The following is a 25750-nucleotide window of genomic DNA, read 5'->3' as shown; positions in this document are numbered from 1 at the left end:
CAGCGTCAGTCTTGTCTGCATCTTTCGCCTCCATGCAGCACCTGGCGTCGAAACTACCTCTGGAGACTATGCCAGTACCTCTGCATGCCGCTCTGACGTCGGCACCGGCGGCTGTCTTGGCATCAACGACACACGAACATGACTCTCTTGCCAGTGAGGGCAGCGACCAAGGCCATGTGCTGGTGCTCTCGTCCTCCCCATATGAGGCCGTTGCGGGCACTTCAATGGCCCCGGCCTTACAGGATAGCAGGGCCCTGCAACACTTGTTGGGCAGGGTGGCCCAGAACATGAATTGGATAGCAATCTAAGCACCTCTTCTCCTAAATGAGATGTACCAAACTTAAAAATATTTATGCAAATTAGGTTCTAAAATGTGTAGGCTTTTTAGCAGCTACTGGTTCTTCCTGAAAAAACATCATCTGCTTCCCCCTTACCCTGCCAAAAACCTTTTAAATTTGCAACATAAAGTAATTTCTTCAGCTATGCTTTTCCTAATTTCCCCACACAAACATACAAGCAAATAATCCATAAGAAAACCAAGCCTCTGTTCCTATAAGCAAGGAACACAGCAATTGTTACTGTCATTTCTTTCAATATTAGAGACACTCAGATATAACAACTGTGGCAGCTCTATGAGCAGCATGGTCATCACCTCCTCAGAGCAGGGGTTCTCGCAACCAGTTTTTTGGTGGCCTCAGAGTGTGGCCACCAACTCTTGCTGCTGGCCACTATGACAATTTTCCCTAAAATATTTAATTAACTTTGGGGAAAACAAATAAATATGCACATATACATATAGTCATTTATGTAGGGTTTTTTTTTGCAGACTCAATAATAAAAATAATGTACAGTTATCTCTATTCTTTACTGGACTTAAACTGAATAGAAACAAATAAGATGCTTTGCATGTTTTGTTGTTTCTTTTCTTTTTTTTTTTTTTTTTTAAATTTGCTAGCCAGTAAGTCTGTGTCTATGAAAAGTGTTATCTGTATGTTTGTGAAAAGTGATAGTAACAAACAAAAATAACACTTTTCACAGCAGACTTACTCAGCTCTGGCAAACTGGAGGACAAATTATGCCTTGGAAGGGAAGGTGGGGAGGCAGTGGGGGCCAAGGGTGATGGGGAACTCTCACCGGCTGCCTGCTTCTCTGGCGTTTGTTGCTCCGGAGGTGGACAAGGCCTAACCCCTCCTGGTAGCCCCAGGGGAAGGCTGCTTTGCACACCCTTCCCCCCCCGGCCCATCACCACTCAGAATGCTTTGGCCACATGAAAAAGCCCCTGGTGGCCACATTTGAGACACACTGTTGTAGAGTATCTGGACTGCTGTGCTCTCCAACCTTTTTGCTGAAACAATCCCTAGCAATGTGGTTCTGTGTACCATGATTTAGGCAAGTGCTGTAGACACTGTAGCTTCTAGTCCCCAAGAGACAGATTTATAGGTATTTGGGTACCTAAGGAGGCAGGATAGGTAACTACTGGTATTTTCAAAAGGGCCTAAGTACAGATTTAAGGTGCCTAACCTGCTCTGTATTTGTAGCCTATCTGCACTTGTTGGTACTTAAATATCACAGTAAGTCTGGCCTCAAGGCTCTACCAGCACCTGGTGGTCCTAAATAGCACTCTGCTAACAACAGTATTTCCCTCAGACACCCCATTTCTGTGATCCTTCTCCTTCACCAACCGCCACAGAACCTTTTCCTTCCTTCCTCCTGGCAGAGAAGCAGGGAGAAAGCAGCAGCAGATTCACCCTTATCAGAGTCATCACACTTGCATTCTGCAGATCTGCCACTCAGCTGATTTAACAGAATTTAGAGGAGAGAATCAACCCCTCCCCCCAGCTCCCCACCCCTCCCCCCTACACGCAGACTATGGAAGTGCAGTAGAGGCAGGAGCAGCACTGAAAGGAAGCTCAATGATTTAAAAGTACAGTAACTGTATGTATTTAAGGGATGGAGGGCAAAAAGTGTTCAGCTTTGTTTTCCTGTCTTACATGAATATAATTGGTTTACAACAATGAGAAGAGAATCAGACCCTTTGCTCATTCCTTGCCTTGTTTTCTATTAAAGAATCTCTAGCCTGTCTATCTGAAATTAAGTAGACGACATTTACTGTTGATCAATCCAAGAACCACTTGCCCACAATTTTATAATACTTGAAATTTCCAAACACCTCTCAAAAGCTGGGATGACCCTCATTCAATAGATCTTTTCAATAAAAAAAACTAAACTCGATTTTCCTGCCCTCAAATTAGCCTTTGGTTCAATGTTTACATTTACCAAAGCTGATTCCAACTCTCTATCACTCTGCGGATAAACTCCTTGAAAGCAGTCACATGAGACCACTCCCACCTCTTCTGGACATTATCTTTGCCCTGGTCTACACTGGGGGACGAGCGGGGGAGGGGAGGAATCAATCTAAATTACACAACTTCAACTACGTGAATAATGGAGCTGAAGTCGACGTACTTAGATCAACTTACCGTGGTGTCTTCATCGCGGTGAGCTGACTGCTGCCGCTCCTCCATTGACTCTGCCTGCGCCTCTCGCGGAGCTGGATTACAGGAGTCCACGGCAGAGGGCTCAGGGGTTGATTTATCATGTCTAGACTAGACGTGAAAAATCAATCCCTGCTGGATCAATCACTGCCTGCCGATTCGGCGGGTAGTGTAGACATAGCCTTAATTACTTTAAATCAAGTAGCCTCAACCAGATAAACATGAGGAGCAATGAGAGACAAACCATATTTACAGATTCTAACATTAGTAAATATGATAAGATTGTTCAACTAGCCTTGAAAATAAAATCAAACTAAAATTACTGAATTATAAAGAACCATCACATCCTGACTCAAGATCACTGACCCTTTGCACATTTAGTCCATTTTAAGAATCAGAAACGCTCCTACAGAGCATCAGAAGTCAAACATGCAGTGTGAGCTGCTACTTGCTACCTAAGAAAGAGTACACACTTTAAGCACTCAGCTTTCTGATCCACTTCCCAGATGTGCCTGGGACTTAGCTTCCCCCTCTGAGGGCTTGGCTACACTGGAGAGTTGCAGCGCTGGTGAGGGGGTTACAGTGCTGCAACTCAGGATGTGGCCACACTTGCGAAGCACAGCCAGCGCTGCAACTCCCTGGTTGCAGCGCTGGCTGTACACCTGGTCTGCCTCAGGTGTAGCGATTCCAGTGCTGGTGATGCAGCACTGGTCATCAGGTGTGGACACCAACAGCGCTTTTATTGGCCTCCGGGATATAAGGAGGTATCCCAGCATACCTTTTCAGCCACTCTGCTCATCGTTTCCCACTCCACTGCCCTGGGCTCAGCTGACCCCCCCTTTAAGTGCCCCGGGAATTTTAAAAATCCCCTTCCTGTTTGCTCAGCCAGGTGTGGAGTGCAAATCAATCAATCAGCAACCATGCCTCCACGCCCCAAACGAGCCCCAGCATGGAACAGTTCCGAGCTGCAGGACCTCATCAGCGTTTGGAGTGAGGAAGCTGTGCAATCACAGCTGCGCTCCAGCGGGAGAAATTATGATACCTATGGGCAGATATCAAAGTCCTTGCAGCTAAGGGGCCATGAACGGGACGCGTTGCAGTGCAGGGTAAAAATAAAGGAGCTGCGCAGTGCCTATTGCAAAGCCCGTGAGGGAAATCGCCACTCAGGAGCTGCCCCCACGACCTGCCGTTTTTACAAGGAGCTGGATGCCATACTTGGGTGTGACCCCACTGCCAATCCAAGGGGCACGATGGAGAGTTCAGAGCAGGCAGAAGCGGGGGAGGGTGTAGAGGAAGCGGAGAGTGAGGCTACTGGGGTGGGGGGAGACACCCCAGAGTCCCAGGAGGCATGCAGCCAGGAGCTCTTCTCAAGCCAGGAGTAACTAGCCAGTCGCAGCAGCTGGAAGTTGTTGGTGAAGAAGAAGCAGAGGAGTGTGTTCCGGGTAAGCAGATTTTATGTTTTGGGAGAGGAGGCTTGGGGTTATGGCTGCCTGCATGCATGCCTAAACGTGGAATAGCCCATTGATTTGCTCTATCAAGTCTCTGTAATCGGCCTCGGTAATCTCTTGAAAACTTGCAGCCAGAGCGTGGGCAATATGCTTGCGCAAGTTTATAGGGAGAGCCACCGTGGTCCTTGTCCCGGTCAGGCTAACTCGTCCGAGCCACTGTGCCGCGAGGGGTGGGGGGACCATTGCTGCACATAGGCAAGCTGCATAGGGACCAGGGCGGAATCCACATTGCTGTAGAAGACCCTCCCTCTCTTCCCAGGTAACACGCAGCAGTGATATATCTGGCAATAGGAAACCCTGTTGAGAATGTAGGGATACTGCTCAGAGCAGGGCGCCAGATTCGCGCCCCCCTCCCCCCCCCGTGCAGGTCAGCAGCTTCCCGGCCCCCCCCCTTGCAGGTCGGCAGCTTCGCGGTCCTCCCCCTTGCAGGTCGGCAGCTTCCTGTTCCCTCCTGTCCCCTGTGCAGGCCCCAGCTCCCTCCTCTACCCAGTGCAGAGAAACCCCAGTGAGCCATCAGGCAGTTCCCCTTCCCAGGTGAAGTCGGGGCAGAAACACTCACCCCATTGCTCGCCATGCCTTTGCTTCCGTGGCCTCTCTGTGCTATGTTAGGTATGTGGGAATGATGCTACAAAAAGTCTAAAAACTCCTTCACTGTGTGATAATAAACAATGTAGCCTCTGTGTATTACATGTTTCTATCTATGTTTTTTTAAGTGACCTTGAATAATGCAGCCGGATCACTGCCTGCCCGTCGCTTGCAGAACTTGAGGAAAAATCCGCGAAAATCAAAAGAAGAATTGATCAAAGCAGTTATGAATCAGTACGCCACAGAAAGTAGGACGCAGGAATGGAGAGAGAAAATGCATGAGTGGAGGCAAACAGAAAGCAGGAGAAAGGAATTGGCTACCAGAAAAACCTCGAAGCAGTCGATAAGCCTCCTGGCTCGCCAAACTGACTCTTTCCAGTCTCTCGTAGCCATGCAGGCAGATCTGTACCGTGGTAACCCACACCCCTCCCAAAGCTCTCTTTCTTTTTCCCCAGTATTTGCACAAAACGCCCTTCTCCAGCAGCCTGTTTCTTACTACCCCCAGCTGCCCCCAACACCTGTATGATCACCTACCAGCCCTGACAACTACAATCCTTACCCTGTGCACTCCACCCCCATGACGCTGCAGCATATTAATCCTGAAGTGCAGCAGACATTGAACAGTAATCCAAACAGGACATATTCAAACTTCTGAATGTACAGTCCACCACCCTACCCCCCTGCCCTTTTATGTACTGTATTTTGAATAAAGGATTTCATGGCTTTTACAATAGTTTTTATTATTGCAGAAAGTGGTAAATACTGTACCCCAAGGGAAAAATGAGCACAGCAAAGGCACCAAACATTACTGTTGGCTCTCAGCATCAAATTGCTCCCTTAAGGCATCCCTAATCCTTGAAGCCCTTTGCTAGGCCTCTCTAGTAGCCCTGCTCTCTGGCTGTGCAAATTCAGCCTCTAGGCGTCAAACCTCGGAGGTCCATTCCTCACTGAATCTTTCACCCTTCCCTTCACAAATATTATGGAGGGTACAGCACGCGGATATAACAGCGGAGATGCTGCTTTCCCCCAAATCTAGCTTCCCATAAAGACAATGCCAGCGGGCTTTCAAACGGCCAAAAGCACACTCTACAGTCATTCTGCACCGGCTCAGCCTGTAGTTGAACCGGTCCTTGCTCCTGTCAAGCTTCCCTGCATACGGTTTCATGAGCCATGGCATTAAGGGGTGAGCGGGGTCTCCAAGGATCACAGTGGGCATTTTGACGTCCCCTACTGTGATCTTGCGGTCTGGGAAAAAAGTCCCAGCCATCAGCTTCCTGTTGCACTGTTCCGAAAGATGCGTGTATCATGCACCTTTCCAGGCCATCCTGAGTAAATGTCAGTGAAACGCCCACGGTGATCCACAAGCGCTTGGAGAACCACAGAGAAATACCCCTTGCGATTAATGTACTCTGATGCCAGGTGGGGTGGTGCCAGAATAGGAATATGCGTCCCATCTATTGCCCCTCCACAGTTAGGGAAACCCATTTGTGCAAAGCCATCCACAATGTCCTGCACGTTCCCCAGAGTCACAGTTCTTCTTAGCAGGGTGCGATTAATGGCTGTGCAAACTTGCATCAGCACTATTCCAACGGTGGACTTTCCCACTCCAAACTGGTTCGCCACCGATCGGTAGCTATCTGGAGTTGCCAGCTTCCAGACTGCAATAGCCACCCGCTTCTCCACTGGCAGGGCAGCTCTCAATCTTGTGACCCTGCGCCGCAGGGTAGGGGTGAGCTCAGCACACAGTCCTATGAAAGTAGCTTTTCTCATCCGAAAGTTCTGCAGGCACTGCTCGTCATCCCAGGCTTGCAGGACGATGTGATCCCACCACTCAGTGCTCGTTTCCCGAGCCCAAAGGCGCCATTCCAAGGTGCTGAGCACATCTGTTACTGCCACAAGCAATTTACTGTCTTGAGCGTCAGGCGAATCAATATCATCGTCTGACTCCTCACTGTCACTTTGCAGTTGAAGGAATAGCTCCACTGCCATGCGTGATGTGCTGGCAACATTCATCAGCAAGGTCCTCAGCAGCTCAGGCTCCATTTGTAACAGAAATCGCGCTGCAGACTCACAATGCCGCCAAACTGCTCGGAATGTGTAGCAAAGCACCACGGGGCGTTGGAACAGGAAGCGGAAAGACCCGCACCCTTCCGTCCCCTTCCCACAAGCCACAGCGCCAAAATGGGACGAGGTGCTCTGTGGGATAGCTGCCCACAATGCACCACTCCCAACAGCACTGCAAGTGCTGCAAATGTGGCCACACTGCCGCGCTGGTAGCTGTCAGTGTGGTCACACTGCAGCGCTGGCCCTACGCAGCTGTACGAACACAGCTGTAACTACCAGCGCTGCAAAACTGTAAGTGTAGCCATGGCCTAAGAAAAATATATTTGATGGGACACAATGTCTATGAATTTCATGAAAACATGTAGAATCTGCATCTTGTGAGTTTCATGGGCCACCAAAACATCCTATCATGTGCTCATTCACAAAACCCCTTTTGTAATCCTGCAAAGCAGCAGAGCAGCATTTATACATATATACAAACATAGCCACTATTACAATCAGTTTAATATTATAGTGGGCTCTTGTTAGGCTTTGTTAGGTTAGGTTTTGCAACTTAAGGTTGCAAACAGTTTGTTATAACCCTATTTTCACATGCTCTTAACTCTCAAATTCTACTTCGGGGTTTTAAATTTTCCCTGCTTGTTTTTTGCCTCAATGTAAACTCTATTTCAGAAAACAAAGCTCTTTTAGCCACTTTTTTGTTCACCGGAGGGGTGAAGCCACGATACCCTTTTTGCCTTTCAGAGATATGTCAGATGCAGACCTGTTAATACAAAGAACTTACAAGTCCTGCTCGTAAATTTATTAAGCTCTTGCTTCTCCTGCCCAGTGAGTAGAACTGTGCATTGTATTTTTCTCCTTACTCTTCTCTGATTTTGCCTAGTGTACTAGGTTTACATGCGACACTGACTGGTTTACATTTGTCATCTACTTTCCACAAAACCATAAAAAAGCAAGTCAAATGTAAGGATACTAGAAATTATTTCTCAGAGACAGGAGAGAATATTATTAAGAGTGTTTATATTAAGGTATTTTGATAGATATGCTTCAGGTTTCTCAGTTAAAGTTATAAATGTTAGGGTTTTAGTTCATCAATTCTCAATGTACTTTTATGAAAAGTATCATGTATAAATTTTCTCATCTGACTGTTCTTTTAGCTTTTATACAAACTCAGTCCTAGAAGCCAGCCTTGATCAACACAAGAATCAGCTTGCTTTATTAGTAATTGTATTAATAACTGTCCTAGCTAGCATTATTCACATCCTAATTTGCTAACAGGAAATGCTAAACTTTCACCATCCAAAATCTCAAACCAACAAAGCATATTGGAATCTGCTTACAATTAACTCAGATACAGAAGGCACCATTTTTTTATATAGATAGATAGATAGAAGTAGACTGAAAATCTCAAATTGTTCAATGCATTGTAATGTACCAATTACAATTGTGATTACAGCGAACTTCACTTAAAGTGAAATCCTGTGAGACAGAATGACTCATTGAGGATTTTATTCTATTGAATAATAGATGCCATATGAAGTTATTGGAAAGAATATGTGGAAGTACCTTAGATCCGGGAATGTGCATGTTCACATATACAATAGCATCTGCTCTATGCAGGTTATACCGCATCAACAAAAAGGGGAGAGGGAAGAAATGGGGAAGTTTAATGAAGTACCAATCATCCTTTAACCCTGATTTGCCACTGTGGGTCCATCTCACCCACAGTACAGCAGTTTAAGTATAAGGGGATTAAATGTTTACTCCTTTTGATAATATTGCCTTAACCTGCTTTAGGCAACACAGATCCAGTTCAATTAAGTCACTGGATTCTCTTGAGAAATCCAAAAGCCCCTCAATAAAAATAAATGAATAATAGTTTCAAGCTTTCACGAAAATACACTGTCTCTAGTGCCACTATACCTACAGCGCTAACGACATTAAACAGCAGAAGGGACCCACACTTCGTTGAAGCTCAGCTAAACTAATTCCCAGCTGAGATGCAACAGACAAACAATAAAGTTGGGTTATTTCTACTTAAAACTGAAGCATTTCCCAATTGTAGTAAATTGCAAAGCAAGACTATCCACCAAGAAACTGATTGAAAAACATTTCCTTTGTAACACATATGGTCTTCTCCCAAGAGGCCTCAGAACAGCAGGAGATCTTACTAACCACATGTGCTGCAATATTCAAGCACACTGGGTTTGAATTAAAGGTTCTGTGGAAACTGAAAGACTTTGCCAAAATTTAGTCCAAAATTTAACCTTCTTTAAAAATGTGTTTTGTCCTCTTCTTGGATTCTTTTGAGGAAACAAAAATGCCCATCAGCTTCCCTGCACGAGAACGAACACATTTAGGTTTCTATCACACTTCCAGGCTAGACAACCAGCCAAGAGCTGAGCTGGGATGTAGCCTTTCTTCATGTTTGTATGTCATCCCTCCATTTTCATGAGACTATCAAATGATTGAAATGCACAGGAATCATTCTCTCCGATCATTAGTGAGCAGCATTCATGTAATGCTACCTGGTCTCCTTCATGCTTGCAGGCAGAGAAAGAGTCACACTGTGATCACAGGTAATGGAACTAAGGATGTAGGGGTGCACCCCCCCCGGTCTGAAGTAGTGATAGCAACCCAAATACATGGTTTACACTTTTAGCAGCCCCACTACAAAAATCGTACCTGCACCACTGATTGCAATGAGACCCAGACAGCAAGCAAAAAAAAAAAAAAGCAACTGTACTTCTAGATTTAGGCTTAACAGCCCTGATAGGGTACATTTAATTCAAAATACCTTTGCATTTCTCAGTAGTCTAAACCTTAGCATTGCAATATGGTTTCTGTTCATTATTTTAACGAAATTAAGAAGTGCAGAGATTTTCATGTATTTAAGTTTCCCCTGAAGTATACCTCAGATTAGTATAATCTTACTAGAGGCATTAGACAATAAGAGTTAAAAAAAAATCTGATTTCCTAAATGCAACAATTTATCTAGCCATGATTTCCAGTAAATAATTTGATCTATACTGAATGTGCATGTCTGTGTCTCTAATTTCAAAGGCCAAACTGAAGTTTAATTGATTTAAAATGGTTTGTTTGTTTTTTGGACACAGCAGATGAGGGGCAAGAAGTACTCCTTCAAAGTCATTTCCAATATCCTAAGCATCACCTATTTAAATACTATTGCCAACCTCTAAAGTTATGGCTTCATTGTCTAAATGTTTGTATGAAATCGAAGAGATGAGAGTTTGCATATAATCTACCTTAACTGTTTGTGAACAGTTGTCAATGAGAACATGCTCATAAAGAGGATACTCTATGAGCCTTTATATTATTTGAATAATTGGGACGTCCCATTTTGACAGATACTGCAGATTTCAAGGTTTACCACTGATTTGCAAAGAAATATGGACCACAGTAGGACACACAAAGAGAAACAGGTGGCTCCCAGTAACATAACTTCTTTTCTCACAGCATCTTAGACAACTTTCTTCATTAGAAGGCGGCCCAAATATCATTTTGTCACAACTTTGATTGGACTCTATTTTCTAGTTATAGCATAGTCAGTTTTAAACAGAAAAGGCAGACTTCTTAGCCTTGATAATGATGACTCCTGTTCCAATACAGCTGGGAACGGGCATTTTGCAGTATGTGCAATACTTTCCCCTCCCCCTGCCCTGCCCTCGCAGTGGAGGCAAAACTGCACTTTACCATGTCAAATTTGTATTTAATACCTCCCTTTCATACTCATCCACAAAATGTGTATCACTCTCACTGCCTGGAAATATATTTGCAGAAAACAGATGGCTACTTTCCTAAAGAATGATGTGGCTGTGCCACTTGATGACATCAGAATGTGTCTATGAAAGATTAACATTTCAAAACAAAAATTGTTCTACACTACGACAGAAAAAAAGTCATTGTCTTATTCCTTTCTGGCTGGCCCTGAAATAGTCTCATGCTTAACTATTTACCTACAAATAACACACCAATCCTGCTAGATCTTAAAAAGGGCCTCTGTTCAATAAATGTATTAATATAAATGTACAGACATATGTAATTCAATGCAGAGATAAATTGATCCCCAGCGCTCAGCCGTGTGTTTCCATATGTGAAAGTACTTTTGTGAACAGAAGAGTTTAAAAAGCCACACTACATAACAGCAACAAATATCTGTCAGTGTGTGGCTGTCTCGTGTACAGGATTTACCAGTGAGGAGAATGTTTTTGTGGTTGTGCCCCCCACAACTCTCAGCCATTGATGCAGAGATCTGCAGTATTTGGGGGTTGCCTTGTGGTCTGTTCTGAGGAAGCCAGGAATCCTCATCAATGTAAGAATTCATGAGAAATTTAAATGGGAAAAACCTCACATTTCCTCTCCTTTAACCCCTCCTGTGGATTTTCCCTGACACTCAGATTCTCTATTTTAACGTATGTAACACAGAAAGCTAACATTTCAGAAATTCTTTTATGCATTATGTTCTGCTAAGAATGAGGTTTCTCCACCAACGAGAAAAAACTGCTTTTGTTTCAAAACAAAAGAAATTATGCTAGTATTTATTTATTTATTTATGCAGGCAAATTTATTTGCTAAGCCATTACAAGAGGGACACCTAGTGGTTTAGTCACTAAAATATTGTTAAGTTCTCCTCCATTCATTGTTACCAGATAACTAACTGTAAATGGCATTAACTGAATAGAAAACAAATCTAGGAGCAGAACGTGTGACCAAAACCAATAAGCAGGGGTGAAGGAGGAGAAGCCCAAAGAGAAGCCATCAGGGAAAAAGCCTGCTCCAAGTGGCTCTTATCTGAGGCTCTCAAAGTGTTTACTGTCCCTCCCCCCCAGCTCAATCAAATATTTAAATTTCATTGAGCCCTCATATTAACTTTGGACCTGTCCCTGTAGTTCACACAGAAACACTCTTCACCAAGTTACTACATTTTTGTATTATGACACAGTACTATACAAGGAATATAAACTTTATGTATATTGGCAAATGTTTGCTTCATGAATAACGCAGACTTAAATCCACATCCTTTCCCCTCCATGAGAGGGAGACATTATCAGCAAGTCTTTTCATCTTAAACAGATGTACCCACCCTCCCAATCAAAGAAAAAGAAAGTCAAGAGTATCTTTGATCAGCAAGTACTTTGGTAATCCCAATTAATGGAAGATTGACAGATACAGAATTCATCTAGGGACTAAAGAGTTACAAATCCTTAGCAAGGAAATCTGAATGGAAAATCATTTTGGTAAAAGCATTAAAAAAAAAAATCTCGTTTGTCCTCCATCACAGACATGCATGCAAGTAAAAGCCCAAATTAATTTATGAAGAAGGAAGAACCTCGTTCTCACTCTCTTTGTGAATACCATTGTTCAGTAAAGACAACAATTAAATTGACTAGCACCAGCAATGGATGTTATGATGCCACTTTGCTGACTTCAGTACTTGGATTTCCGACTATGACAATCAGTGACTACTTTATGACAGTGGGAAACATCAGCCCAAGCACAACAGAAGAACCCCAATTGAAGTTTGGGCTATAATAAATCGTCACTGAAGAAGCTGAATACTAGAGGACTGTAGAAAAATTTAGTACAAAATTTCCATCTGAATATGTTTCCAAAAATATTTCATGGAGTATTGTTCACTGTCTAATGCAGGGGTAGGCAAACTACGGTCCAGGAGTGCATCCAGCCCTCCGGATGTTTTAATCTGGTACTCGAGCTCCCGCCAGGGAGCAGCATCTGGGGCTTGCCCTGCTCTGGCGCTCCATCTGGGGAGCGGGGTTGGAGGCTTGCCTCGCTCCGCGCGGCTCCTAGAAGCAGCGGCATGTCCCCCCTCCGGCTTCTACGTGTAGGGGCAGCCAGGGGGCTTTGCACGCTGCCTCCATCCCAAGTGCTGCCCCTGCAGCCCCCACTGGCTGTGGTTCCCAGCCAATGGGAGTTGCAGGGGCAGCACCTGTGGATGGGGCAGCACACAGAGCTGCCTGGCCGCACCTCCGTATAGGAGCTGGATGGGGGACGTTCCTGAAGCAGCTCCCAGAAGCAGCAGCAAGTGCTGCCCGGAGCCTTCACCCCTAGCCCCCTCCCGTGACCCTGCCCCAGCCCTGATCCCCCTCCTCCCTCAAACCCCTTGGTCCTAGCCAAGAATTCCCTCCTGCACCCCGAGCCCCTCATCCCCAGTGCCACCTCAGAGCCCACACCCCCAACTGGAGCCATCACTCCCTCCTGCACCCCAACTCCCAATTATGTGAGCATTCATGGCCTGTCACACAATTTCCAGACGCAGATACGTCCCTCGGGCCAAAAAGTTTGCACACTCCAGGTCTAATGTGATTCTGTCATGAAAAACGCTACCAGGCCTTTAAATCTTACATAAGAGGTCTTCATCAGCTATTTTTTCAGTAATACTTAAATGAAAGTTTTGTCCAGTTGTCCCCAAACCCCATACTAATTAGAAACTTACTTCTTGTTGAAAGTGGTTGAATTCTCTTTCCTTTTTGTAAATCCAATGGGTAAAGTTTTCAAGTGGATATTGTGCTTTCGAGCTCGGTTTTTCAAATAATTTATCTAACAGAAAATAAAAGCCAAAATATATTCAAATATGGAAACATTTATTACTTCTGTCCTGCAAGTCTAAAAATTGAGGCCAAAAGAGCAGTCCCGGAACCAAAGTGCGTGTCAAACATTTAAGCAGCAGCATAATGGAGAATAGCACACAATGATAAACTTTTTCTCGTTTTTTTTAAACAAAAGTTCTCAGTTAAAAAGAGTATTTAGATATCTTCAAGAGTTTCCAAGCTTATTCTTAAACATTTACAGACAAAGTTTTCCTATGGTGAGCACAAGGAGTCTCAATGAAACATAAAACGTATGTTATAAGAAGAACTCAAACAGTACGAGAGGGTTGGAACCCAACACACCTACAGAATTAGTGACTGATCTCTTATGATTTTTTAAATCCAGAGAGGCCCTAAACCTTTATGTGCACAAATCAAGTACAAAGCCTGTATCTGTGAGGTCCAGAGGAGAAATTTCCCCCAAACCCACTCCATTACTGCAGTTGCTGCACACAGTTTCCCTGAGATGAAGGCTGAATAGTTAGTATATCTACACAGTCATGAATCAACTGGCCAGTGCAGAGAAAACCCAAAGAAGCCTGCTCTGCAATGCCAAGGAGTAGTAATGTTGACATGGCATGGCTGAAGTGCCATTAGATCAGTATTCTGTAATGGTACAGTCTGCTAAAACACTTAACTATGCGCCAAGGCATTACTGACTTCCATCAGAAATTCTGCAACATTAACACCATCCTTACCACCATGGATATCACCTCCCTCTACATCAACATCCCCCACAACAGCATTGCTGCCGGCCTCAAATACCTACAGATAACGTACATTTGAAAATCCACCCTATGCCTATTGCCAAATGCATCTATTTCATCCTCACCCACAAAAACTTCACATTAACAACAGACACTGTGTCCAAACTCTGGGTACAACCATGGGTACTAAGGTGGCTCCCCTATACACCAACCTCTTCATGGGCCACCTTGAGGAAAAATTTCTGGAAAAATGCACCACAAAAACCAACATACCAATATATCTGAGTTACATCAATGACATTTTTATTCTCTGGACAGAAGACCTAAACTACTTCACAGATTTCCACCACTTCAACAATCACCACTGATCTATTACACTCTGTGCAGGACACTTCCACACCAGCATCAGCTTCTTGGACACCATGACTAACTTCAACAATGAAACCCACACATCACCACACTTAGCTTCACAGATTCAGTAACCATCCCAGACACACCAAAAAATCTGCTACTGTCAGCCAAGTACTCAGAGCCCACCTCCAAAGAGAAAAATCCAGGCTATACACCTTAACGGACTTAAAGCCTCCTTCACTAAACAAGGACACACCACCAGAGAAGTAGATTGCATCATGGAAAGGATCCCCCAAATACCCCAGGAGAACCTACTTCAATACAGAAAAAACACCACTCACTGACTGCACTCCCCCTACTTGTCACCTACTGCTCCACACTAGAGCCCAACTGGGGTATCGTCAAATAAATACATTGATGGGCATATGCTGAAGGAAGTCTTTCCTAACCCCCTCTTCTGGCCTTAAGAACAATTCTCCAACTCTGACAAGCTCACTACCAAAAACAAGCTCGCCACAGACCCAGACACACCAACTCAAAGCAGCATCAGACCCTGCCTGAACAGATGCAAGACATGCAGACATATCTCCACTGCCACAATGATCAATACCTGCCCAACACACCTTTCAAGATCCCTGGGTCCCACACATGCCTATCACAACATGTGGTTTACCTCATCCAGTGCATCAAATGCCCCAACAACTATGTGGGTGAAACCAGACAATCACTACATTTTTTAAATGAACTCACACAGAAAAATCGTAAAAAAAGACAAAAACATATCACCTGTGGACAAAGAGTTTTCATAAAATGATCACTCCATATCTGACCTCTTGGTACTTGTCCTCAAGGGGAACCTTCACAACACCTTCAAAAGGTGAGCCTGGAAACTTATTTTCGTAACTCTGCTAGACACTAAAAACCATGGACTCACTAGACACACTAGTTTTTTGACTCATTACAACAACTTGCAACATACCCCACTGCCTGCTAATCATTAATTGCCTTCTTCATTTCAAGGGGTTTCCCACAACGTTATTTCCTTATGCTTAATTTGTCCCAACTTGTATCTAGCTCAGAAACACTGATTTCCTTCTCCACAATGGAAGAAGAGCCCTCTGAAGCTCAGAACCTTGTAACTTCCACTACAGACATTTTTCTAATACAGTAACTCCTCACTTAAAGTCATTCCAGTTAATGTCGTTACATTGCTGATCAATAAGGGAACATGTTCATTTAAAGTTGCGCAATACTCCCTTATAACGCTGTTTGGTAGCGGCCTGCTTTGTCCACTGCTTGCAGGAAGAGCAGCCCATTGCAGTTAGCTGGTGGGGGCTTGGAACCAGGGTAGGCCAGCAGCCCACCCACCCCCGCATCACCTCCCCACTCCTCTAAGTTCCCTGTTGCAGCAGCTGCCCAGCAGGCTACCAATTGCCATCCCCACTGCCATGTGTTGCTCCTGCCCTCTGCCTTGGAGCTGCTCCCGGGAGCCTCCTGCTAGCTGTGCAGGGAAGGGGGGGGGGCCTAATGTCAGGGTGTCCCCCTTCCCCCTACTCCTGCCCCATATAGAGCAGGGTGAGGAGAGCTTGCTGGCCACAGCTGCTGTCTCAACTTCCTGATCTTTTTAAAGGCAATGTACTTAGAGTGGGGCCAGCGTTCTTAAAGGGGCGATGCACATCTCTCTCTCTCCCTCCCCACCTCACACATGGTGTGTGTCTGTCTGCCATGCTGTTTCTCCTCCCTCCATTTGTGCTGCCTTGTAGAGCGTGAGGCTACATTAACAATGTGTTAACCCTTGAGGGCTCAGCTGAATGCATCATTTAGCAGCAAGGCATTCCCTGGGAAATATCCCACACTCTCTCTTCACCACCTCAACCAAGCTTCACAATCATCATTGCTGTGTACAGTATTAAATCATTTAAAACCTATACTGTATGTGTGTACATACAATATATAGTTTTTTGTCTGGAAAAAAAATTTCCCTGGAACCTAACCCCCACATTTATATTAATTCTTATGGGGAAACTGGATTCACTTAACATCGTTTCGCTTAAAGTTGCATTTTTCAGGAACATAACTACAATGTTAAGCAAGGAGTTACTGTACAAGATATTAGTTCACCCACCTTGTCTATCTCATATCCTAGGACTAACAAAGCCACAACAACACTGCAAACTTAACTATGCTGTACTTTAAAAGATCTGTTTAGGAAAACTCCAGTGATCACTTAGTTTATAATAGAGGTTCTCAAACTGCGGGCTGGGATCACTCAGAGGGTCATAAGATTCTTACATGAGGGGCTGCGAACTGTTAGCCTTCACCCCAAACCCTGCTTTGCCTCCACCAGCATTTATAATGGTGTTAAATATATAAAAAGTGTTTTTAATTTATAAAAAGAGGTCACATTCATTGGCTCTCTGTGTGAAAGGGCTTAGCAGTACAAAAGTTTGAGAACCACTGCTTTATATGGATAAGTCTATTTGCAAACCACAGATACAGATATAAAGTAAGTTAGTTTCAAAACAGTTTTGAGTAATACCAATCACTATTCCAGTATTCCCATTCAGCAAACGGGGCTGTTCTCTCTCAGTGAGTTACAATTATTACACCTAAAAACCATTTGATGATGTAAGATTAGACTGAAATAACACGATTTCTCATTGCTATACACTGAAAACAAGAAAGCTTCAAAGTTGCTTTTAGACAAGTGACAGAATTTGAGAATTCGCGGTAACTTTGATATTTGTTTGTTGTTAAACCAGCTATTTTAAAACTTATAGCACTTAAAACAAATCTGGCACTTCCTGCTATTTGGTATTTTCTAAGGGCTCCTGCAAACAAGTAAATTTAAATGAGTAAATTTACTTATATGAACACTGAAATCTGTCCATCTTATGAATATAGGTACCTAAACATCTTTAAAAACTTGTCCATAAGTAACTTGCCGAAGCTCATACACAAAGTCTGTAACAGACCAGGGAACTGAGTCTAATCACAGGACCACACTCAAGTAAAGTTACTTGTGTGTGGCTGAGTGATTGAGTTCTAACAGAACACTTGATTCTTTCAATTTTACTTTACAGCAAACTGTCCACATGGCATCTTCTTGCTGCATGAGTTTTAACATTACATTTAAAGATGGTTTGCATAGGACTAAAAAAATTAACAACATTGAGTTTGTGGCTTTTTATGATGTACAAAGAAGTCTTAATATATCATTTTGATTTTCTCTCCACCTCACTTGTTATTTTAACTTAGAAGTATCAGGAATGTAAAGTATGGTCTTCCCTAGTTTTGCTGGGAGGACCTGTGAGAGAGAAAATATATTTATTGTGAGTTCTTAACACTTTAATTGAAGGGATGATTCTTATTGAAAGTCCTTTCCCCTTTTTAATAGCTCAGCTCGCACTCCTCGCGTGATGTCACTTATCCCAGCTCTTTAGTTGTCATCATCTCCGCTCCCCATGTTATTAAATCTCTCATATTACATTGGAGCTCTCCTTTAATTTAAGACTGTGCTTCATATATACAGTTCTGAGCCTGAACTTCACGGGGACTCAGATCTAAAGTTTGTTCAGTCCATTACAGGAAAAGAACCAATCATAAATTTTGGATCTGGATACCTCAATTTGGAGGTCAGGAGATGTTCTAATCTGGGATTTTGGTGCAGTCTCATTTCTACTTTAAACTGACCAAAAAGGTAACTTGAAACTCACAAATTTATTGGTTGTTGGTCTATGCAAGGAAACATCTCGAGCAGCACCATCAGTCATCCTTCCTACGTCTTCCAGAAAACGATAATCTAAATATACAAAGACCAGGAAGAAAAGTGTAATGCTGGTTTAAAAAAGAAGATGGGGTGAAGTTTACACAGCAGAGAAATTCTTACCACTTAGGAGATTCAACTCGTTAAACTCGTGCATGGAGACAAATGCTGCCTTTTCTCTGATTCCATTACAACTCAGTGCAGTTTTGTGCTTTTTCACACACGCCAAACTGAAAGTACAGAGAAACATGAGCATCCTGTTTCCAGCATACAAAAAACTAAACAAGAAAAAATTCAAATTGTATATACCTGCATGAGTATTTCATGCAACGTGGACACCTGTACTTTGCTTCCTCTCCACTACAGGTTTCACATCTGAAAGAAAAAAAAAGGCATTTCATTTGTATCAAAATAGTGCATTCGTGTTTGTACTTAAAAGACAGGTTTTCTTTACATTTAACCAAGCATGGGTCATAATTCTGAGAAACGATCACTGTAGCCTGAAAGCAGGGAAAGGAAATATGGATGCCTCAGCAAAGTGAGTAGTTTCCAAACATTTCCACAGGGTGATCAATACTGGGGGAGATTGCCCAAGAAACAATGGGAAGTGAGTAACCAAGACCCGGCTCCTCAAAGATACCTAGGTGCTTAACTCTCATGATGGCTGGTCTACACTAGGGGAGGGGATTGATCTAAGATACGCAACTTCAGCTATGTGAATAATGTAGCTGAAGTCGAAGTATCTTAGATTGAATTACCTACTGTCCTCACGGCATGCGATCGACATCCACGGCTCCCCCTGTCAACTCCGCTACCACCGTTCACGTTGGTGGAGTTCCGGAGTCGACAGGAGCGCGTTCGGGGATCGTCTAGATGAGATGCGATATATCGATCCCCAAGAAATCGATTGCTACCCGCCCATACGGCAGGTAGCGAAGACGTAGCCTCACTCAAAGCCATGGGAACTAGGCATCTAAATACCTTTTAGGGTCTGGCCCTAAACTGCCACTCAAGGGGGGCGTCTAACGCCTCTCTGCAGGAACCCCCCCCCCGCACCTCAGGCGACACTCATTGGCTGTCTTCCTTTAGCCCGCCTCCTGGGGAGGAGGTCAACCAGTGACGGACACGAGGGCAACGCTCGCTCCGCCCGCCGGAGCTGAGGGCCGGGAAACGGTGACACCCTCGCGCCCTGCCCCGGCGAGGGGCGCGGGCACAGGACAACCCCCCCCCCCGCATCCCCGGCCCCGGGCGCGCGGGTGAGACAAGCGGCAGCGCCGCGGCCGCCCCCAGGCCTCGGAAAGGGGGCAGCGGGACACCCTGTCCCACGGGCAGACGTAGATCTGCGGAGCCAAGGCTCCGGGCTGCTCCTACCCGTGCAGCGCCATCTTCCGCTTGCCGCAGGCCAGCCCCGGGCTCCCCGCCGGCCCGCTCGTCGCCCCGGCTCCCTGCTCCATCCGAGTCCCAGCTACACACGCTCCGCCAGGGGTCACGTGAGCCGTCTTCTTCCCGACCGGCCTGCACAGCGTGGCGGCGCTTTGCGGCTGCGCTGCGGGGTGGCGGCGCGTGACCGGCCCCTAGCGGCTGCTTGGAAGAGCGCCGCTGTTTCCATGGAGACCTGGAAATTCCTCCCTGCGGGATGGCTCTGCCCCCCCCCCCCCTGCGCTTTGCCTTCTCCCATCCCAAGCCCCTCCCACTGGCGGGCTGGGGCCTATCCCTTGTACTCGCATGTGACTGACACACACTCCCCTGCAGAGATCGTTAACTGGTCATACTCCCTGGCTGTGGCTGCACCTGGAGGTTACCAATTCACCTCAGTCCAGCTGTCGGGGTTGTGGTCCCGAATGTGGGAGGTTGTGCCATTAAGTTTCATGCAGTCCCAAGCCTGGAGCCCAGCGCACTTGCATGGGACATGGCAGGGTAGGTATGGCACTGAGTGATCACCCCCCCAGAGAAGAAACAGAAGTTAATTTCACTGATGCCCATGTGGTTTCCTCTGATTGGGAAATATCCCTGGTATACAATGGGCAGATGGGGGATGATATTGCTTTTAGCTTTTAAATTTTACCTATAACCAGTGAGGGGTTTTTTTGTCGTCGTTTGTTTGTTTTAAAAATCTGGTCACTGTGTGGTTTTCACTGTGGCACTAATCTAAGCACTGCTGGATATTTGTAAAATTCTTTGACCTAATTAAGAGCTGTTACTTTTCTGGCTGGATTTGGATATTGAGAGATAATGGTCCAAAATCTACACAAAGTAAATCCAGAGTAATCCCATTGGTTTTAGTGCACTTAAATGGTTTGACCGACAGCAGCTTCAAGCTCAGTGGTTCTAGGATAGCATATGTCACATTCTGTCTGTTGGGCAATGAAGGAGCCATGGATTCCAGTGTCACCAGTGAGCCCTAAATGGCAAAGGTGGCCACCTAGGCCTTAGAATGTAAATGATCAGGTGATAAACAGCCTACTTGGTTCACTTGGTCTGTGATTACATTTCTAAACACGGACTGGTGTATCTCTCCATTTATGTGGGCAGAGGGGTGGAAACCCACCTTGCTTTATTGCATTCTCCCCGTAAACCTAGAGCACACCCTTTGTATCGATAGGGGTTTACAGCCTAGCAGGCAGCATGCCAGAATGGAGTCATGTAGTTCCTATCCAGAGAAGGTTTTCTTCAAGTTCCCTGCCACTTAGACCAGTATTAACTCCATGTGGCGTGGGCCATTTGTGCAACTGCAGTGGGAGCAGGCTGTACTCTCATGGTAGAGTAGGTTGAGGTGGTTGTGTAAGGATTTCCAAATCTGTGTGGAGATCTGCACAGGTTGGGTTTCCATTTGCAACAAACCCTTGCCTAAACAGGCTGATTTCTTTTTCATGTTGATGAGTGGCATGTACCCCTCACGAGATACATACTGTATTTTGTCCCCACTCTGATGCGCTTCTCTTCATGAGGTGACATTTGGTTATAGGTATTATTTAAACCTATTAAATAGGTATTATTTTGGGTCTGATTCTTTGTTTCCTACATTTGCAGAGGTGTAGCTAAGGACAGAATGTGAGGACAGTAGAGTTGTGTATGTATAACTTACAGCAGCTATTGGCCTATAGAATCTCTATTACTAGAGGTGATATGTCAGAAACTATCCAGCTTGACTTTGAAAATTCAGACTGCAGCAGAGCGGAGTGTGCAAAACCAGACTTGTTTGGGTTTGTACAGGTGACAGAGAAACCCTCTTCTTGTTTGTAAATGAACAAATGTGATACAAAAATCAGCTAGAGCTCCACAATGCCATTTTCACAGCTACTTTTCAGAGTAGTACTGCACTTTAAATGTTTAGCGTTTCTCATATTCTGTTTGTTAGGTTAGGTTACAAGTGTTAGAGACAGAACAGATCTATTAGGTCAGCCAGTCAATGCTGACTCAGTCAAGAGAGGCAATACTTTACGTAACACGAGGAATCAGAGGAGTCCACCTCTGCTGATAAGTTGCTTAGCAAAGCTTAAAACAAAGTAGAGCAGGGGTTCTCAAATTGGGGGTTGGGACCCCTCAGGGGTTCGCAAGGTTATTACATGGGGAATCGTGAGCTGTCAGCCTCCACCCCAAATGCCTCCAGCATTTATAATGGTGTTAGATTAAAAATACTTTTTAATATATTTATTAGGGGGGCGTCACACTCAGAGGCTTGCTATGTGAAAGGGGTCACCAGTACAAAAGTTTGAGACCCACTGAAGTAGAGATTCTGTCTGGCTTTTTATATTGTTAGATATATATTGAAGATATTTTTGGCACAAGACATGCTCTTCCTTCATGAAAACTTCAAACTATTACACATTCCTTTATTTTAATGATGTTTGGGGAGGAGGGGTTCATAGTCGCTTGGCTGGACTGATTCTGTGTAGCCTAGAGCAATTTGAAGTATTATCATCAAAAGAAGTAGAGATTTAACGTTCTTATTTGAATTGAATTGTGTAGGATGGGCCACTGAAGTGGCTCATTAGGGTTTCCCAATCTCTCCCTCTCCAATTTTATTGATGCAGAATAACCATTTTAGAGCATTAGCTATAAAATTCAGGAATGCATATATATGCCAATTTAAAGAATATACACATATACAAAACTTCTTACAATTTAAAGATGCTTGTTTTTTAACACAGCACTGTCCTTATGAGATACAAGCATTAAAAATGCATTAAACATTAAAAAAGTAAGTGAAAATGAGAATAAGGTTGATAAAGGGATAAAAAAACCACAGCATATTACAAAAGACTGCATTCTTACAAAAACAAATGGAAGTAACATGATCTCAGTGGAAAGTCAAACTAAGAGCACATGTGAAATCGTTAACTGTCATAATATTGCCTTTAAATGCTGAAATGACAATGACAAATCTTCTCTGAACTAATCTCTTCTTTTCTCTTTTTCCCCTTAATTGATCATTCTATATCTTGATTTGCTTCTTTAGATTACTCAAAGAATATGCACACTTTAAAGAAATCCGTAATTTCAGGAAAAAATGCTACTTCAGCCTCAGATTTAGAATTGGAGATGCTACACATTTGTCTTGTATAAGGAAATGTTCTATGTCATTTGTGCAATATCCTGTAACGCCACAAATATGCATGTGTTTCCCTTCCTAATACAAATACTTATCAAACAAGAGACTCTGTACTCTTTTCATGGTTGCTGAAAATGAATAATACAAGGAAAGGGAATCAAAATAATAAAAGATAAACAGTTATTTTTGAAGCACATTTTATTATAGATGAGTAAGCATGACTTACTATGGATAAAGATGATTTAAATGAATTGCTGTTTGAACACTCTCCCTCCCCCCAAATACGAGGTATAGTCTTGCTCTGTATTACTGTACGAACACTGCTTTGACAACAGATATAGGCAAGCAGTTTGCAAAACCTTTTAGAGTACATGTTTTGTCTTAATGTTAAAAGTGTATTTTGTTCAACAACTGAGGGTCAAATACTTTTAGACTCAATAAAATAAAAGTGTGAAACAGGGTCTAGTAATATTGCAAACAAATGGAATTTCTAAGTTGCTGAAATAATTATGATTATAACTTAGCAGCCATTCAGAACATATGCTGTATTAACATTTTCAACAAGTTACAAAATATATACACAATACATCATCTTAGATGCTATTGGGTGTTTAAAATAGTTAACTGCAGTCCAGAAACTAAACCCCCAAACTATTGTAAGTAGCTCTTCTACAACAATCTTTACAATGGCTAACCATTAGTTGTCCTGCCTATAAGCACCATATACAATGTGCTGTCTGGTATACCACTTCCACAAGAATAAACAAAAACATTTTAATCAAAAATTTCACATAAATAATGTTTTTACTTGTAATGAAGTATGTGACCAAACAATTTAGATAAGTACTTTTACAACAGAAACATATCTTGATGTAACCAGCACATATAGTCTGCAAGAGAAAAAGGGAATCAAATAATGTCTACGAAAGCCACAAGCACCTTGTGTTATAAAGAGCACCAGAAATACAAACAGGAAACACGTAAGAGGTAGTGTACCATCTGTTAAGATGTATGTGTCCAAAAGGACTATAATACAACTTAGTGTTTAAGAAAAGACAACTTCTTGTACTGTGGCATAATTCACTCTCATACACAAGCTATTGCACATTTGGGAGCATTAGCCAGTATTGCTCCTTACTACTGTATGTCTCCAGCTTTCCTTAGGATGTCCTGTACAGTGTTGTTAAATAGGTTATTAAGAACACTAGAGGTCCTGAAGAATTTTATGTTTAGATATATAGTTCTCAGTTCCAGGGAAATATACATGAAAGCACCAACCAATATTTAAAAAAATTAAATACTTTAGCAAAGTCATCATAGTCTTTTTTTTTTTTAAATGCCATTTCTCCTTCTTAGGAGGAAGTCTTTGTCTTCCTGAGATTCTTTAAGATATAACCAACAATTTGCTTTAAAATTCTTCCACAGTTTCATAATGATTTAATCTTTAATTCATTTTTGTTTTGAAAAGATGCTTTTTCTGTGCAACAGTTCCATGGTGTTGTGAGAAACCAGAATCAGGTTAGGAAGCTTAGAGAAAGCACACTGAACCACTTTCTATGGTATGCTGTTGTCCTGGTTTGAGATGAGGAAACGTATGCACCTGAACAACCGGAAGGTCAGTAGTGTCCTGAGTGTGAAAAAGGAACTCGGTCTTATGCCAGCTGCCATCTTGGATCTGCAGTTCACAGAATTAGAGAGAGCATTAAATGCATATCAACTATCAATTTCAAAACACAGAGAGAATCTAGAAATCAAGGAACCAGAGAAGCAAATGAGTAATCTGTTTTCTCTTGTCAATACATGTAATATTTGTGTGATTTTTTTCAAAGGCCATCTCCCAATCCATTGAAGAAAGAACATCTGTCAAAATTCTAACTTGCTGTAAAGCTTGATGAGGACTTGAACTATGAGACTAATACATATCTATATTGCCTAGGTTTTTGCTTGGATTTAGTATGCATTCTTAAGAGTTATGGGGAAATCAGCGACATTTTTTGTCATGAACGTTGGTTATTTTAATTTTTAGAAAATCGCAATAAAACGGTTACCTTATAAAAAATATAAAATAACACTATAACACTGTTTGGGGATGTGGGAGTCTTGATGTTTGCAGTCACTGCTTTCTTGCCCAACCAATCAAAGCGGCAGGTACAGTGGAGACCGCTGAAAAGTTAAATCCCTGCAGGAAGGGATATGTGAGATTCTGCAGGAAATCTGTATAGTACATAGTTTCCTGAAGAGAGGGAGGGATATCTCATAGAATCTCAGAAAAACTACACTTTTCAGTAGCCATCACTGCGTGAAAAACCCAAATCTGACATACTTTTATAAATATAGGGCCTGATTATTCACTGCTTTTCACTTTTTGCAGTAATTTATACCAGTGCAAAGTGCTACAGGTCTAAGTGTGTTGAAAACTCTGATTTGGTAACATTTTATATCCACTTAATACAGTTTCCAGTTTGAAAAGCACCTGTCATAATGCCATCTGTCTGCACAGAAATCTCCAAGTGAATTCAAAAGATTTCCACCCCTGGAATGATGACAGGATAAGGTTAAGTCCTTTGTTCTCTTTAGCACAGTATAGAATTGGATATTTTAGGCTCTCTGTATAAAAATACAAATTATTGTAGAAGAGTCAGTGGTAAAGGCAAGATCTTGCCTGTTAATGGAGTTGATCTAATAATCATTGGAAATGTATTAGATTTTTCAGATTTTTCCAAGTTCAAAAACATTTATCTTAGCCAATGAAAGTTTGTCCATCATCAGTTTATTACATAAGTAGACAATTGCCCTGTAACTAGTGAAGTTAATGACATTCAGTCATCAAAAGATTAACTTCTAGCCTGTAATGAACTTGCCCTTTTCCTGCAGTTTGGTTTTATTCAGATAAAATCATCAGAATATATAGCTCAGCCTAAACTTTCAACCCATGCCTGGCTGTTCCAGGATTTCCTGAAGAACCTCTATGTCTCTATCCTAAGTTTCCTCTGAAGAGAGGGCCCTGTCACCTCTCAGGTCCTGGTAGAATTAACAAGCAGGGTCCACTGGGTCTGATGCTAAGAGCAAAGACAGATTCCCTGCATAACTGCA

At 43.1% G+C, this 25750-nt stretch overlaps 2 protein-coding genes and 1 long non-coding RNA gene across 5 annotated transcripts in view; 1 reads left to right on the top strand and 2 right to left on the bottom strand.

Moving 5' to 3' along the window:
• Window positions 1-19659, bottom strand: part of ZNHIT6 (zinc finger HIT-type containing 6) — a 67959-nt gene extending 48300 nt beyond the window's left edge. Inside the window, exons 1-5 of one of the 3 annotated variants that reach the window (XM_030572151.1) lie at window positions 19477-19659; window positions 18415-18480; window positions 18229-18335; window positions 18056-18141; window positions 13128-13231 (exon numbers count right to left, since the gene is read on the bottom strand). In XM_030572151.1, the coding sequence (XP_030428011.1) occupies window positions 13128-13231; window positions 18056-18141; window positions 18229-18335; window positions 18415-18480; window positions 19477-19559 (446 nt within the window). In that variant the 5' untranslated portion in view covers window positions 19560-19659. Of the gene's footprint in view, window positions 1-13127; window positions 13232-18055; window positions 18142-18228; window positions 18336-18414; window positions 18481-18863; window positions 18899-19086; window positions 19144-19476 lie in introns of those variants that run through there. The other 2 variants (XM_030572153.1, XM_030572152.1) reach the window with 2 other exon arrangements.
• On the top strand, window positions 19236-22648 carry LOC115655997. The gene is made up of 3 exons (XR_004001560.1): window positions 19236-19361; window positions 19858-20022; window positions 22565-22648. It is a non-coding gene; the product is annotated as an uncharacterized LOC115655997 (long non-coding RNA).
• A 1517-nt stretch (window positions 22649-24165) lies between these two features.
• The window catches only part of COL24A1 (collagen type XXIV alpha 1 chain), a 253533-nt gene continuing 251948 nt past the window's right edge, over window positions 24166-25750 (bottom strand). The window contains exon 60 of the mRNA XM_030572150.1: window positions 24166-24332. Within this exon, the coding sequence (XP_030428010.1) occupies window positions 24186-24332 (147 nt within the window). The 3' untranslated portion in view covers window positions 24166-24185. The remainder of the gene's footprint in view (window positions 24333-25750) is intronic.

Source organism: Gopherus evgoodei, chromosome 8, assembly GCF_007399415.2.
Source record: "Gopherus evgoodei ecotype Sinaloan lineage chromosome 8, rGopEvg1_v1.p, whole genome shotgun sequence".
In the NCBI taxonomy this organism is placed as follows: domain Eukaryota; kingdom Metazoa; phylum Chordata; order Testudines; family Testudinidae; genus Gopherus; species Gopherus evgoodei.
This window is presented reverse-complemented; position numbering and strand designations above follow the sequence as displayed.